The 17,187-nt window shown below is 49.7% G+C and overlaps 2 protein-coding genes across 2 annotated transcripts; both read right to left on the bottom strand.

The window, feature by feature from the left end:
• Positions 1–728: 728 nt before the first annotated feature.
• Positions 729–2,383, bottom strand: LOC128267596 (probable cardiolipin synthase (CMP-forming)). The gene is made up of 2 exons (XM_053004478.1): positions 1,211–2,383; positions 729–1,151 (listed from the first exon to the last, which is right to left on the bottom strand). The coding sequence occupies exons 1-2, from the start codon at positions 2,039–2,041 to the stop codon at positions 903–905; spliced, it is 1,080 nt and encodes a 359-aa protein (XP_052860438.1). The 5' UTR covers positions 2,042–2,383; the 3' UTR covers positions 729–902.
• A 3,500-nt stretch (positions 2,384–5,883) lies between these two features.
• Positions 5,884–11,838, bottom strand: LOC128274319 (progestin and adipoQ receptor family member 4). Its single transcript, XM_053012510.1, has 6 exons — positions 11,523–11,838; positions 11,028–11,243; positions 10,502–10,605; positions 10,255–10,392; positions 8,992–9,132; positions 5,884–8,912 (listed from the first exon to the last, which is right to left on the bottom strand). The coding sequence occupies exons 1-6, from the start codon at positions 11,836–11,838 to the stop codon at positions 8,805–8,807; spliced, it is 1,023 nt and encodes a 340-aa protein (XP_052868470.1). The 3' UTR covers positions 5,884–8,804.
• Positions 11,839–17,187: the final 5,349 nt, after the last annotated feature.

The following is a 17,187-nucleotide window of genomic DNA, read 5'->3' as shown; positions in this document are numbered from 1 at the left end:
AGAGAGTATAACTCTGCTTGTAATCTCCAACAATTAAGTTTATGTATGAAGATGTGACAGTGCTCATGGCGCATTTTTGAATCTTTAATATATACACCAATTACAGAAATTATATTTTATTTTATTTGAATAAAGAAAACTATTGTACGATCGTTACTTCCGTGAAACTTCACAGACTTTATAAATACTACATCTATTCATCTAAATACTATTTAGGCAGCATACAGTATGGATAAATGTTTTTTCAAAAGGCAGAACACGAATAATAAAACTCAATTAATCTTTCTGAACATGGTTCGATTGGACACAAATTCGGCCGAAAACGAGAAAAGAAAGAAATATGTTCTGAGAAACTCTATGAATATATGATACTAATTTCTTTCGTATTGTTTCTATTCGGGAATCATTGCATCATGTAGCGAATAAACGGTGAATGTACATTATTCACGCTCGCTGTACTGGGGCTAGGTATTCTACATAGAATCACCAGAATCGCCAACCAGGTAAGTAATTAGAGTCGATATTGGCCCATCTATAGGTCCTGGCGCAGACTCGGTTGATGTCGACGCTCGATCAATGCATGATCTATTTGAAGTAGCGCCATCCGGGGACATCCACGAGGCTATGTGGATGACTAACCTGACAGATTGACCAATCTGCACCCATTATCGTTATTGATCGTTACTATGAAGCACAATGTCGTTTAGCAAAACTAAATAATTAAAATAAATAAATACATCATAATTTTTATTCTGTGTTGATTTTTTTATATTTCTTTTTAAATAAATTAAAAAGAAATGCTCAACAGCGATACAACTGTTCTGGAATAGTTGAAAAAAAGATAACGCAGTAAAATCTCCAGCTAAACAAAGCCTACCAACCTATGAGGTAGTTTGGTGTCACTAGCGGCTTTTTCGCAGTATCTTGTACGTATCCTTGTTGGTGAGGTAGCTCACAGCTGCTGCAACAGTAGTGAATCCCGTCAGATACCACAGCCCGTGCAGATATGCGTGACCGATGTAACTGAAGATCGGAGCACCAAGCGTCGCGGCCACCATGACTAGTTGCACGGCAGTGTTCAGTTTGCTAATGAAGGTGGGCGCTAGTTGAGCCGTAGCATGCGTTACATCGAAGTACCTTGACAAGGTGCGCTAGGGAAAAAAGATATTTAAAACAAAATTGACAAATTACGGTAGATCGTGTTGCTTACTGGTTGCGGGAGACTAATGTAGCGGATGACGAACCCAGCGCCGATGAGAAAAACGTCCCGAAACAGCACCATCACCGTTAACCAGATGGGCAAGTGGCCAACGTACGACATTGCCATAACCATTGAACCAACTAGGATTTTGTCTGCCATGGGATCGAGAAATGAGCCAAGCCGAGACGCCTGATTTGGCCATTGACGCGCTATCCAGCCATCTGCGAGATCGGTGAGCCCCGCCACAACCAATATTGCCATGGCGAATCGATAGTCGCCCTGCACAATTTGGTAGCCGAGGTAGGGCGAAGCAATAATTCGACCTATGCAGAGTAGATTCGGTAGGGTGGCCACGTTTTCACGTTCAATCACCTCCTCTACGCGCTCCTTTACCTTTTCCTTCCGTTCTCGGATGTCGCGGACTAGAACGTCGCGTTTTTCTTGCAGCAGTCTTTTGTTTTTCAACAGCACAGTCTGTAACAGCTCGGCTCTTTCAACCGATTTTACAGCAATCTCATACCGGTGGTTCTCCTTCTTTGGGTCAGAGGAGTAACAGCGGTAAAACGGGGAGCCAGTGTTCCAGCGATCGGTACAAGTCGGTGCAAGGTCGAAATATGATTCGCTGCCATCGTAGATGCTGGCCCGCACGTTCGGTTGGTGTAACCGGTATGCGGTACCGCGGAACCGCGCCAGTTGTCGACCGGAGAAATGTTGCGATTCTTGTCGACAAAAACATACAGTACAGCCGAGCGCCCAATGTTGGTAGTGCCGCGATAATCTCATTAGGAATCGCGAACTGGATTGCGCCAGCAGCGAATGTGCAGCTGCATTCAGCATCATTCTATTGCAAATGTTGAGGGAAAGAATTTACTCCACTTCACGGCATACAACGGCTGCTACAATAAGTATTTTGTTTGTGTACTAGAGTCGCAGAGGTGATCCTCCTTCCCGACCTCGGGCGTAGTGATACACGTTCAAAGCGAACGGCACGCGTTCCATACCATTCCGTTATGCTTTCATCAACCCACGTACGATCGAATAGAAACACACGAAAATCACAAAAAGTGAGGAGTTTGCGTATTGCAGAATACTTCGTGGTCCAAATTGTACACTATGGGGTTTACATAATTTTGTTAGCGATGACAGTTGTGTAACTCACACAATTTTAACAGGTTTATTCTCTATATCGCCTCGCTTTGAAAACCGCAAAAATATACGTGTATTCTATTGTTGAATGTCATACAAGTAAATCGCCGCATCGTCATTGGCTATGGCTTGCGTGTTTATGTTCATCCTGCTTGTCATTCTTTCGCCCGCAATTTCGCTATATTCAGCTCAGGGAAAGTTTCATAGGTTAGGGTTTGTACATAATGACAGTTCTATAACTCAAACAATTTTAATAGGTTTGAATTGCGTTAAATATAAGTGCAACCAGACGGGGACTGGGCAATGTACACTCAAGAACCTCACAAAATTGATTTCGAAAACGTTTTGACGTTTCGGCGGCCCTCGGTATGTTCAAAGAACACACCCCAACTAGTAAAATTTTCGCTGGGTTGAAAGGCCTGCACGCATGAACACGATGAACACGAAGACAGGTTTGTGGGCGAAGTAGATTCATGTAGGATGAACACAAGCAAACCTCGGCTAACGGTCAATGTTTTAATCAATCTTTCCTGCAATTTGGTGCATTGTGACAAAGATTGACTTTAGGACTTTTCTCAATATTAGATTAGAGATATCATAGTCGTTGTTCAGATACTGTTGGCCACACTATTGGTTCACATAATAATAATAATAATTGGCCTTCCGTCTTACGACATGGCCTGACTAACAAATCCTCTCCAGTTAGCTCGGTCCCTGGCCGCCGCTCTCCAATCCCTGGGACACCGAGTGCTCTCCGCCAGATCCCGCTCCACCTTGCTCGTCTTTGCCCTATTGGATTTGAAGCGAACACCATCTTCGCAGGGCAGTTGTCGGGCATTCTTGCAACATTCCCTGCCCAACGTATCCTTCCGGCTATAACCACCTTCTGGATACTGGGTTCGCCGTAGAGTTCCGCGAGCTCGTGGTTCATCCTTCGCCTCCATACTCCGTTCTCCTGTACGCCCTCAGTACTCGTCCTCAGTACTCGTCGTTCGAAAACTCCGAGTACCCGCCGGTCCTCCTCTAGCATGGTCCACGTCTCATGCCCATAGAGAACAACCGGCCTTATGAGGGTCGGCCGTAAATATTATAATATCCGTTCGTGTATTCGTGCTTGTGCTTGAATTCTTGCTGAACAGTTCTGGTACGTTGAAAACTTCGAAAATGTTATTCGTCGACTAGCTTAAGTTGCTTCGTAAGAGTTTTACTATCCGACCCGATGAAAGTATCAGGTTGGGGAAAAAGTAATCGACGTTTTTCACGACAGATGCCTTTTGTGATCGATATCTCGCGAAGTATCGATCGTACAGTTTCAAGTTTAGGCTCGTTTTAAAGCTGATACTTTACACTTGAAAATATGCTTTCATTGTTTATTGTTTGTTCCATTCATTTGTAAGTTACAGGGTGTTAACAATGGAGGTCAACTAAGAGAAAATTCGTTACATTTTACAGTTTTTCTTAGAAAACGGTGAAAATTCAAGCTAGACCGCTGAAATTGTGCATGGTGATTATGGTGCCAATATTCTAAAAGCTAGTAATGTGTAATTTTGTTTTCGTTGACCCGATTCGGTTATTTTTTATGTTAAAGATGCACCTCGCATAGGCAGACCCGCCGTCGAAAATGTCGATAAAATCACAGAAATAACCAAAGTTCATCAACATTTTAGTAATCAGAGCATCGGTCAGGTGCTAAAGATTAACCATCAAACAGTTTTAAGTCATTTGCGCAAAACTGGATTCACGAAGAAGTTCGATGTTTGGGCGTCACATCAATTGACCACGAAAAAAATAATGGATCGAATGGCCATCTGCGAAGTTTTGGTCAAACGGAATGAAATAGACTCATTTCTTAAACGGAAGAGTACTGGAGATGCGAAATGGAATACATACGACAATCCTGTGTGAAAACAATCCCGGTCCAATCGTGATGAAGCAGCTTAACCGGTGGTCAAACCAGGAATAACGGCTAGGAAGGTTCTACTGGGTATATGGTGGGACTTGAAAGGAATCGTTTATTGTGAGTTGCTTCCGTGTAGCCAAACACTAAATTCAGATCCCTACTCTCAACAACTGCACTGTTTGAAGCTGGCAATTGACCATAAACGACCAGAATCGGCCAACGGAAGAGGTATTGTTTTCCACCAGGACAACGAAATGCTACGTACGTCTTTAGGGACTCGCTAGAAAGTCCGAGAGCTTGGTTGAAAAGTTTTAATGCATCCACCGTATAGTCCGGACCTTGCATTAAGCGATTGACACCTTTTTCGCCCACTACAAAATTTTCTAAGTGATGAAAAAGTGGGATCAAGAACGGATTGTGAAAAGAGATTGTTAGCGTTTTTCGCCAATAACGAGGAAGCCTTCCACAAGAGAGGCATTATGAAGATAATTTTAAAAAGGCAACAAATTTTCCAACTAAATGGTGCATATTTGACGTAAATCGGACCATCGGAACACCTTAAATAAACTTTTGAAGTTCACGCAAAAAACGTCGATTTCTTTTTCCCCAACCTGATATAAAACCATCGACCAATGTTTTTTGGGTTCTCCTCAGCGTATTTTTTGCCCTTAATTGTGCACCTCGATTATGTATCACTATTTATTTAATCCATTTCATGGAGCCCCTAGGCTTAATTGACTACAAGGTGAACCGGAGCTCGCCGTCGAGCCAGCATCTATAACCTCAAATCCGCTAATTCGCTTCGGCAGTTGTGTTGGGAGTTAACTGTCACGCCGTTAGGTTAGGCTACGCTGTTCTAGTGGTCGCGATCGGCTCCCGCTCCTCGCAAACAAACACGCGAATCCACGATCGAAACTAGACGTAAGAAATAAAATCAGGAAAGTGCAATGCGAGCCAACCACCAGGTGCCGCCACAAGACGACGAACCACCAGGCGCCTCCATCGCCGAACATGGTCTACACTTCTTGATAAACAAGGCGAAGTGGTGTGGTCCAAAGTTTGCTGTCCCGAGGAAGTGATGTCGGGGAAGATACACCACTCGGTTTTTCTGGTATGTTGGAAGAAAAGCGTTTAAGTTTTCGTCGGACTTGAAAGAAAGCTAGAAAAAGCATGTTCATTGGGGCCGCAGAAAAGGCCGAAGAATCATTTGCATCAGCGCTAGAACCGCTATAGCTGCAGTTATGCGCTAGAAACACAATAACAACGTCACGGTCACCGACCGGAAGTGCCGCGACAAACATGAACATTCCGATATACCAACGTGCAGTGTCCGATGTCAGCGGCCAAGCAATTTTCCCACGCTTGCAGCCCAGAAGCAGGTGCCAGCGGCCAGAAAACTAACATCCGCTAACCCATATTTGTGAGAAATAAAATTAGTTTAGGACAAGGCTAATTTCGAACAGCCGAACTGTGCGGATTTCTTCTGCGTTTCGAATGAAAAAAACATAGCTTTGATCTCTCATAGCTCATAGCTTTGTACTGACAGCCACTGTTCTGCGCCATACTAAACTCGTACTCCGTGGATTAAGATTCACAATAGCCAAACATTAAATTGGCTGTTTTGTATATATTATTGCTTTATTTCAATGGAAGTTTTTCTATAGTGGTTGTTTTCCGATTTTTTTCTTTTTCTTTAACTCACTAAAAGTCCATCAGTTACAAACTGAACGCATTCTATAGAGCAATTAATAATTTGAGAAAATTGTTTTGGTCAATTCACGATAACTCGTTTAATGCATTATTGAGCGTGTACGTTGCTTTGAAGTTGCCAATATGGTTTGTTGCTTTGTCACGCATGTTCACGCATGTTCTTTCGATCCATTTCCAATTAATGAATCGAATAGTATTGCATTTGCAGAATGACACATTTCACTTTTCGCGAATGCGAGACGAGTCCACAATGACCGTGTCGACCGACCCACAATCGTGAATCTATATCGCCTTACAAAAGACAGAAAGAGATAGAGTGAGAGAGAAAGAGAGAAAGAGAGAGAGAGAGAGAGAGCTAGAACGAGTCATGTGATCTCAACGATAAACATCTGCCACTACTTTGGACGTATTTGTTGATCGCAAAATACAGCTTAATAATTTGGTACTTTTGGTGATATTTTACACTCACTTCTAGGTAAGCTTTTTACAGCTGAGTATGTTGGTAATTTTGGTTTTCTGTCTCCTTGCGCTTAATTGGTTTCTTTGTTTGGATTACTGGAATTGTTTTCTGTTTCTTGTCTGCCAAACGTAGCGCACATCTCGCGTAGCACTCGCACATACTGGAACATATTTGCCCTTCGCTGGTGGCGAGGGCAGGGGGATACATGTTGGAGCCCTCGCCTCAGGGTGTATTTATACACAAGTACGCTCTCGGTACTCTCAGATGCATGCACCGTCCAACATGGCAAAAGAACAAGACTTCTTCACAGTGTGCAATTAATATGCTATATATCTTGCGTATATCCAGAATCGATACACTTCCATGCGCAAAAATATCATATCACATTGCACAATAGTGTTAAGGATTTCGCTTCTGAAGTGTCTGAGACTTTGCTTGGGTTTCATCTAGATAAGCGTGAAAAGAGTAGTATTTTTTTACACTAACTTTAATTCATCGTCAAACAGAGTTGCACAGAGAGCGATACACGCAGCATTCAGCCACTGGCTAGGCTACCCATTCGTTGTGACTGAGCGGATTGTTTTTTGTTTTTCAATAGATACTTCAATAGATAACACGTTACTTGAACGAAAGGATAATGTCAGCTCCGTCGACCTCGTGTGTGCTCCTGTGAAGCGAGCATTCCCGAATATGTGGCATAGCATGATGGTGACCCATAACGGTGACTGCTTGACGTAAAATCAGTATTATTTCGCCAGAAAAGTTACTTTCGCCCTGCCCACATAACCTGTGAACCACATAATCCCGCCAGAAGGCCGGTCTGAGTTCACGGGTGGAAGTCGGACAGTTCTGACTTGTCAGTAGTTTCAGGATCAGGGACTCATTGAAGTATTACTAGTTACTGCGTTCAGATTCACCTACTGGATTGGCCGTTCTATTGGGTTAGTATCTGCTGGAAGCAAGGGCCGTCATGGGCTTTTTAATAGCTTTAGGGTGGGCATCAGTGTGTGTGTGTGTCTCGAACTAAAGTAGCAGCTATCAAGGTCCGCAACGAATAGATACTTCAAAGAATAGTACCTGTTTAGTTTATTACCAAAATCAAGTGAGCCGCGATTGGGGGTTTCCGCGATATCGTACGATCTTCAACAGATATGTAAGATAGACCGCCGTTAGGTAGTCAAGCTTTTGTTATTGCTTTTACCTAACTCAACTCAAATTGCCACCACACCGTTGCGCTTACGTAACTAAAGACACATTTTAAACGTTAGTAACAATGTGTTGTATGTTAAATTTAACGATCACAGACGCTATTTTGCAATGTTTGGTGGATCATGAATGTAACCAACGCGAAGGGAGAGGAAAGCCGCGGCGCACGCGCGCGCACAGTCCGGTTAAGGTAGGAGAACTGCTACTCAGCTCAGTGTGTTGCGGCGTACAGAGCTTGCACTTTTTGATTTCCAGCAAACCATCTCTTATTTCTACCTTTGCCCATTCTCCAGTATGTTCACAGCAGTAGGAAAATTATTACTTAAACAGCCTTTCGTAATTGTTTTGTAATTAGGGTGCTACGGTATGTTAGGTTCTATAAGGTATTCGACACGTTAGTATATCGTGATCGTCTAGCTAGAGTCACTTTCGGGCAAATCGAAGAGCGTCACGCAGTTTGCTAAGTTGCAGGGAAGAAGGACGAAGCAACCGTGTCAGATGCTACGTGTCGGGGTACCGTGTTTGACGTTGCTCTACGCGCAAGCCTAGGTAATTGGTTCGCTATGTTCGCCCCCTCCAATCTACTGACTGGCTCAACTGGAGGATGTTAAGCACTGTGTGTAGGCCGGCTCCGCGCTGCGCGGAAACAGGAACTAGTTTGGTCTTTTAACGAGCAAGGCTAGGCTAGGGATCCTAGGACAAAATGTCGTGCTAGTAGCTAGCGGCGACGGCGACTACCGTTTAGGCCCGAAGAGTTTGAAACATGTTGCCTTCGTGCACTGGCCGACTGGCTTCCAGCGTGCCAAGTGCTGAGCATCGACGACGTCTACAGCATCCATGATATGGTTCTAGGTGCGAATCTGCCGATCTGTGCAATGGTCTCCTATTTCATGGTGTAACGCGCGTAACCGGTACCGGTTCGAGAGTGCCAGCCACGGTTCTGATCTCCCCATGTCGATCATTCTAACCTATGCCATTCGGACACCCTCTACGCACACTACGCTACATACGCGTACGGCAAGTGAGGAACGCCAGACTAGGTTCGCTAGGTGCGTTCGAGAGCAGATGTCATCGGCGACGGCGTTGTCGGTGGTGGTGGTGGTGGTGGGGCATTGCTTCTTCTGCTGGCCGCTGGCCGTTGTCGCCGGAGCTACAGCGCTAGGCTGGCGTCTTGACGCAAGTCATAGCTCCAGGCGCGATCCACCGACGGTGTCCATGTCCAGCGTGGCGTTACTGTTGGGTCCATAGCAGTCGGACCACTGCATCCACTCAATGTCCCGTATGGTAGCCTTGGGATCGGTTGTGGGACAGGTGAAAGGGTAATCACAGGAAACAGAGAACAACCACTCGGTAGCCAAAGTGACTTACCTGGTGCATCGAGTAGACGGCGACCACCACCAGCACGTGCATGATGTTGTGTGAGTTCAGGTAGATGTCTACGCTGCCCGGAAACCATTTCTCGGGAATATGCATTGCTCCGATGATTCCGCCTAGCGCTGATACAGCGTCCTACCATCGCGCCGCGCAGAACGGGGAAAAAAGGAATTGCCCAAATGGTTTGTCAGACATATCAGACATTTCAACGCAGCGGGTTGGCGGCGTACGATACGTTGTCGTCGACTGGGTTGGATTGGGTGTGGGTTTTTGATAGATGTATTGTTTCTTCTATTGGTTGTTCCACTCTTGGATTCGGTGACGAAGTAAACAATGCACATGACCGTGAAACGAAAACGTTCCCGATCCAGCTCTCAGGGGTGACCTGGGACACCGAATTACCTGCACCTCAGATATCACAGTCTACGCTTCTTCACATACTTCTACAGCCCTCCGTAACCTTCCAACTCCAGATTCACGGGACGTGACACGGTCGGTCCGGGTTGCTTATCTGATGTCACGGGTATCCAAATGAGCTCTTACCCAAATGGGCCACGACTAGAATCTTCATAAGCGGCTGTCGAGCCCGTTATTGTGGCAAACTGACAGTCATCGAATCATTGATTAAACTCTTCCAGGGAGCCACCAAGAAAACCCCTTTCGAGAGAAATAGGGGGAAAAAAACTCCCTGTTTCATTTTCCGTGTTTTGGGATGGGGGTGTTTTGTTTTGCGAGGCACTCGATGGCGACCCATACACACTGTGGTGTGTGGTGCCTGGTGCTATATGAGGTATCGGGGGCGCACTATCATTACAATCAATTATTCACGGCCCCACACCAGCTGCTGCGTGTGTGTAATTGTGCAACCTATCGGTGTGTGGTGTGTGGAGGGCGCAGGTTGCTGGGCTGGGCTAACAGCTTGTTTTCGGTGTTCGCCATACAGCGGCAGCAACCAGCCAGGGTGGCCAGAGTGGGCCGACCAGGGTGCCAAGAACACGCGAACCTTTAGCAGGTAATCGGTAACGACCGGTTTTGTGTGGCCGATGCTGAATGATTGATTGGTCGAATGTCAGCGCACCACCGACACCTGGCGGCTCATCATGGTGCTCAAATTGGTGAATAATCAATTGGGGGGCGATTCCGATTCCGGTTCCGCTGCACAGCAGGCAACCGTCATAAAAATGATTTCGCTCGCACTCGGTGCATCGCGATGTGGGTGGGTGAAAAGGGGCTGGGGTAGCTTATCCTGCCGCCTACCTGAAGGAATACGTGGGTGAGTGAGGTAGGATTGCCACCGCCCAGGTTGGAAATTCGCAGCAACGTCAGCACGATTCGCATGCTGAACGGTAGCAGGAAGCAGAGCCGCCGCTGCCATGGTGATGAAGCCGTCATAGCCTACGGGTGGAATTTAGAAAGAGAGAGAGAAGCAGACCGAGAGAGAGAGAGCAAAAGAGATGGGAATAAAGATCGCACGCCAAGGCCACGGCCATTCATACGGACGTACCTTAAAGAGTCCCCAAATGCACAACAGCGAGTAGGAAATGATGAGCAGCCACTTCAGCGGTGTATTGAGGCAGTACACCGTTGCCGTCACCATCGGTAACGCTCCTGTGGAAGCAAAACGGGGAAACCAGTTCACTGACTAGCTGCCACTTTCCGGAAGCCAAACTCTGCGAACTCGTGGCCTACGACCTCCTGTGGCCTGTCGTACGCCGTAAGCCTACACGAGAATGTGTGACAGATGGACGAGCTCTGTCTGAGGACCCTGTACGGTCACACGTCATCTGCGGGAGTGTTCCATCTGTCACACACACTCCGCCATCAGGCCCCAGCGCCAGCAGAGATGTGTGCGAGGCAGCACACAGCACCAGTGACTTTGTCTAGTATCCCAGCAGTGACTGTGGGAAAAGTTTCCGACAGTCAGACAGTGTATTGCCCAAATGGAATTCCGGCAGCGTCACGATCTCTGAGCGGCTCTGGGGGCTAGAGTTTCACTCCGGATCCGGCTGGTTTGTGTCTGGGGCTCTTACCGAAGCTCTGGCTGATCCAGATGCCGAGCATGTCCAGCTGCAGCAACCGGTAGTAGACGCCCTCGCCGCATTCCAGGTTCATGAACAGGTGGTAGACGAAGCTACCGCACCACGGTGCAACGGAGCCGACCAGATGACACCACGACAGAAAGCGGTACTCTTTCTCCCATGGCATCATTGCCGGCACGGTTGCCAGAATGTAAACGATCGGAATGCCTACGCCGCGGTGTCGAGCATGGAAGAAAGAAGGAGAAGAAACCAGAAAATGCGTGCGCAGGTGAGGTTCGAGTTCTAAGGCGCGTAGGTGTGTGTCACTACGGTGCTGTGAGCTTGCTAGTGCTTGCAGGTTGATGGATTGGCAGAGAACTGCCGTTTGAGTGCCGTTGCTGACATGTGGGGACACCGGTGTTTGATCGGTGTGCTGAGCTGAGGTTTGAAGGCTGGTGGTTGCTTGCTGAACTACGTGCTACGAATGGTAACGCAACCTGCACTTACCGTGTGTAAGGATGTTGATGGTTTCGTTGTGCACGTAGAAGAGGCTGCTCAGGCAGCCCTTGACGCCCTGCAGGGGCCGGTAGCCGGTCAGCACGTACGGGTTGAACTGCAGATGCTGGGGCATGTCTTTCCACTCGAGCAGATCGGACGGCGGTGTCAGCAGGCGCTGCACCTGCTTTAGGACCGCCGAGCTACCGCTACCGTCAGCGGTTGAACCGACGCCGCTGGTCACCGCCGGCGTCAGCACGGTGTTGGGACCGAGTGCCGGGTGTGCCGGGGGGTCCAGCACCGAGGGTTTCAAGGCCGGGGACTCCATCGTCGTATGCCCAGCGACGATGCCGGTCCAGCCCGGAATGTTGGTGCACTTCGGTGGGCTACGTCCTGCGTCCCACCTGCTGTCCTGACGGTAATGCGTCGGTGCTTGCGTGGCCAACCGGTCCTGTGTCTTCGGGCGGCAGATATCGGGATGGGATGGGGATCAGATCAGTGCCTCCAAGAGCGGGATCAGGATCGTGGCCCCTTTGTGAGCAGGGAGCTCCAGAATCCCCTTATACCTGGTCAACCTGGTAGTGTCCAAGTAACAACCGTACCGTACGCTGCAAAAAGGTAGAATGAAGAAGTAGAATGTAACCGACCGACCGAGGAGCAGCAGTAAAGCAGTGTTCCGTCGATCGCTGGCCGATCGATCGAACGTACATCCTCCCGCCTGTTTACCCCTTCCCCCCCGGCGGGACTAAATGCCACGGGTCTTTCGAGCCTTTCCCAACGCAACACGAGAGTAACGCACACGCGCGCGCGCGAGAGAGAGAGAGAGAGAAAGACAGAGGGTACTAGAGCTCCGTACAGGATGGAATGGATCGTTTAAAATAGAACAACCGCGGTGCGGCGGTGTAACGTGACTGGCACTAGGTCGTGCTGTGGTCGCGGTGCGCGCGCTGATGTTCCAAATTGGCCGTGAGGGAAAACTGGCAAAATAGTACCCGCCGCCGCGGTACCACACCACGTGTGCACACGTGTCACGCTTCCGGCCACGTCCAGAGATACCTACCACCACTGCCGAGGGAGAACTTCCTTTAATGGGATTACTCTACGCGGCGGCGGAGGCGGTGGAGGTGCTGCTTTCAAGGGTAACGAGTGTGCGCCCTGGCGGCGGACGACGTTCCCTCTTCGACTTCGCCGAGCGGGCAGCTATCAGCGCAGTTTTGACATAATAAACACCACACGACACACACACACACACACACACACACACACACACACACACACGCATAAAGGCGAGTGCGCGAGAGTTACATAAAATGTGTCATTTTGCTGGGAGAACCGAAGTCGTGGCCTCTGTTTAGGTCGCTTTTTTTTGGGACATCTTGGAAACGCCGCCGAACCCGCGGGAAACCTCCGGGATGGAAGAAGTGGTGTCGGTTCCGCCGCGACCGTGCAGCTTCCGGTCGCGGAGTGAGGAAGATAGCAAGAAGACCGCGGCGCGGCTGTCAAAGGATCGCCGGTGTTGCGGAGACACACACGTGGGCACACACACACGCACACGCACATACAAACGCACACCCACTCCCTTACCCATTCCCTTACCCATTTACACATGCACACACATCTGCGGCTTGCACCCAAAGCCCCGGGGGAGATTTCCCTCCAACGTCCGGTGGTCCTATGATTGCGCATGTAGTTGTACACACTCGCTGTTTTGGTATTGGTTCATATTAGGCATACGGAAACACGCCCACACATACCCTCAACCACACACACACACACACACTCGCGTGGTTACTAAAGCAAACCAGCCACCCAGGGAGTCAGGAACGGAAGAACACTACGGTCCCCCGGGACGTGTGCACCTCTATGCTATGCGCTGGCTGCTGACATAGGTCCTACACCAGACACTATGGTCTATAGCCCACTGCTACGGTGACCTCCCGTACCGTACACAACCTGAGAGAAATTGTTTGCCCCACGTCACACACACTGACCCTTTTTCTATCCTCTCTGTACTTTCTAGTAGTCGCACTCTCTCTCTCTCTCTCTCTCCCTCACTCCCACTTTCTCTCTCTCGCTCTCACTCTTTCCCGATCTCTCGCGCTGCGTAGCGCGCCACGAAGTCGAGAATCAAGAATCGTGCCAAAGAATCCGTGACAGGATCTCGTGAGTCGCCCATCTCGTAACGCCCGCCACCCACCCACCTTCCGGTGCTTCTATTTACCGCTCGTGCACCGTGTTCCGGTTACCGTCAGCAAATGCAGCGTGCTGTGGGGTAGCGACCACCGAGCTGAAGCAGCGTGGTCTCTGGACTCTGCTGTCGAGTCCTTTTCGTGCCGAGAGAAAGAGCGAGAGACGGTGGACGGGGCCCTGGGAGGGTGGGCGGTTTGTTCCCACGATGACGCCACGGACACCACGGATCACCGGAAAACACGGAATCACGGAGCACGGAGCCGCAGGCTCCTGAGAACGGGCTCGGAACGGCCGACACGTGAGCAGTACCAAAGCCTACTCATCATCCGCCGCACTGACGACGACCACGAGGACGACGACGGCTGCAGCAGAAACTCTCTTCGGGGCAACCGTGTACGGTGTACGAAGGAGGGCAGTCTGCATTATGCATATGCGCATGACCGCGCCGAGATTTGCTGAGTACCTGAGAGATGCCAACCAGCCGGCCAGGTGTGGCCGGCCCGTTCTTGCCCGGTCTTGGACTCGAACGTGTCGGTCGATGTCTCGGCTGGCAGAAAAACTGGCATGCGCGCCCACACTCTCACCGTTTTTTCTCTCTCTCTCTCTCCCTCTCGGTGCTCGGGTTATGTGCCATGGGGTTGGGGAACACCCACCGGCGGGCAGGCGGCGGAGCAAAGCGTGCGCAGAGTCCACGTGTTTGGGCGAACTGTAGTGTGTTTTATTTATTAAGTTAGTTTATTAACTTTGCTTGTTTGTTTGTTTGTTTCGTAGCTCAATTATGCATCTGTTACAATGTTTACATATTTACATAGCACGAGGAAGTCCGCTTCAAAACGTAGGCCCCATTAATGGTAGAATGAGTGGTCTTTGAAACTGCCCTAAAACAATCGGTTGTGCGGCACGCGGCATCAGTACCCTCAGTCCACTAGGGAACATTAGGAAACTATCAGGAATTCGGTTCACTTCGGTCGATATGTCTTTGGTTTCGGTGTCTTTGGTTTCGAGTACTTAATAATATACCTGGGTCGAGCCTTCTGGTGGGCTGATGTAACGACCTGAAACCTGTAAACGGTAACCTACAATGATTGTCCAGGACGTTTGACGTCACTGTTCAAATAAGCGAACTAGGACCCAGATTGAAGATTGAACGGACGGACGCAGCTTGATTTCCCTTACGCACTACACATCACGCATACCCGCGTACCGGTGCATAGCTTACAGTCCTAGAACAAACTGGTTTGCAGAATTTGCCCTGCCAGTGTACATCCTACGTATGATTCTGCACCGCAGTGGCGACCTTTGCTCTGGGGCCGCAAGGCGTTAGCCTTGCGTTGCGCCAGACATTCACCAGAATGCAACAGTCACCAACGTTTTGACGCCACAGGTTGTCGATAGCCGATACAATCGCCACTCTTTACACTGCCTCCGGCATACTACAGGACCGCAGGTGACGGGGGGTTTTATTACCACTCGCACTCGGTCGGGGATACGCGGGAACACGGACACTGACAGATTAACACCAATTGAAGCGGCTTTTTTGCGCGATCCTAATAGACGCTGTCTGCCAACCATTTCCGACCATTACCGGCTAGCGAGCGCACGCGTACGCACGTTAACCTTGGCCTCTGTGTAATAGATTGCCCGTTTCCGCAACTAATACGCTAGATGGCGCGGAGCGTGCCAGCGTTTTGCTGTCTTCGGTTTTGCAATCCTCCAAATAGTATAACTTCGTTCGCAACTTTGGATCTTGGCGAGCTTGGCGTACTCTCTATCTAATACAAGCCAGTTTCCGGTCCTGCCGCTTCCGGTTCGCTAGACATCTGGTTTGGACAGTACCTTTTGCACCACAGCATGTCCACGGATCACAGATCTGATGTTGCAAATGAAGCACATCCGTCAATCGTCGGGAGTGGCGCTTTTTTTGTTTTGAATAATCAATTTCATCCCAACTTAGCTGCCCTTGCTAGTTTGTCATAAAAAGGATCGGCAACCGGCAACGTTATCCGAAAAATCATTCACTTCCGGATTGCTGGAACGCCAAGCTGGTCGACGGAGACCCGACGTTAGACCCTCTGCGCGAAAAGGGGAATTTAAAGGAACGAGTTAGAACGAATTGCCAGGACGGGATATTTGGAAGGCGCGCTTTAAATGTTGCTTCACCCGTACGCGTACGGCTGCCCAACGCGATGCTGCGATCGGAGCCTCCTTCTTTGCGCGCTCTTCCGTTCACACCATCGTATCGCCTTTTTAAGGCGCACGGTACACGAGGCCGCCCTCCCGCGTGTGCGAGAGTGTGCGAAAAACCTTCAGAGGCGCCTTCAGATGGCGAAAGCGGTAGCGCCAGTCACACAGCTGGTATCGGAGCCGCGAAGCGGTGACACTTCGTCCAGTCCGTCGATCCGTTCGCGCGTCGTTCTCCAGTCGTTTACCGTGTTCGTCGGAGATCGCACGCTCCGCGCCGCACTGCTCCGAAGCGCGGCAGCACGCCGACACCGCCGCCACCAGCGATCGTCGTTCCGATGGTGGTCATCGCTCGAGCTGGATGCAGCATTCGTCGTTGCTGCGAGACGGTCGCTGCCGTAGTGCGCGGGTGAGGCACCACACGCCGCGTGTGGTAAGTGCCGCGGTCGCGCTGACATCGCGCGAGAGGATCGTCCTTGAACCTCGCGTTGTCGCAACGCGGTGGGCTGCCTCGGTTTCGCCACCGCCGCCGCCGACACCAGTGTTGCAGTGTTGAGTTATCGTCCGCAGTCCTGTCCGTGCAGCACAGAATGAGTTGGAATGAGTAGCTGATTCGTTTGATGAGTAGCTTCCGGTGTGCGAATTACCAGTGTGTACGTACGGCTTTGGACCCTAGCCCGTAGTGTACACCCCGGCCGGCATCCGTGTTCGGAGCCCGCCCCAAGGTGGCCTTTCGTTCACCGATCCCGGATGCTCCAATCAATATCAGCAACTATCAATTCCACGCCAAGAGTGTCCGCACGTCCATTTAGTGATGGGAATAGTTTGCTGTGCGTCGCGTCTTTGTGTTCCGGTTCCGCTCGGGATGACAGTTGTGGTGCCTAGAAAGGTGCTCCCCCCCCCCCCCGTTGGGACGAACATTAGTCGGTGGGGAAGAGAAGATCTTTGCCCTGGCCTGGTCGCAGCGCAGTGGTCAAGGCGGACCTTGACCACTTGACCAAGGTCAGGCGACAGTCGGTCGGTATGCTGTATCCTAACTTGCGACGCTCCAGACGGTACCCGACAGAGTCTCGTCTCTCCTGGTGACATTCGATCTATAGAAGTTAACGACCGCGTCGAGATGCCGAGATCCTACGGCATGTGGGTTGAGCGGCTAATTGGAGCCAAGGTCGTCGCTGTTCGCATCTCTGCAGCAAGACGCTGCGCCGGTGCATCGGAGGCCGCGAGTAGCCGACGGGGCGCGCATCGCTCCGACGTTGGCACATGTTTGTGCTATAAAATTGGCACACACACAGAGGACAGAGGC

Source organism: Anopheles cruzii, chromosome X, assembly GCF_943734635.1.
Source record: "Anopheles cruzii chromosome X, idAnoCruzAS_RS32_06, whole genome shotgun sequence".
NCBI classification, from domain to species: Eukaryota; Metazoa; Arthropoda; class Insecta; order Diptera; family Culicidae; genus Anopheles; species Anopheles cruzii.
This window is presented reverse-complemented; position numbering and strand designations above follow the sequence as displayed.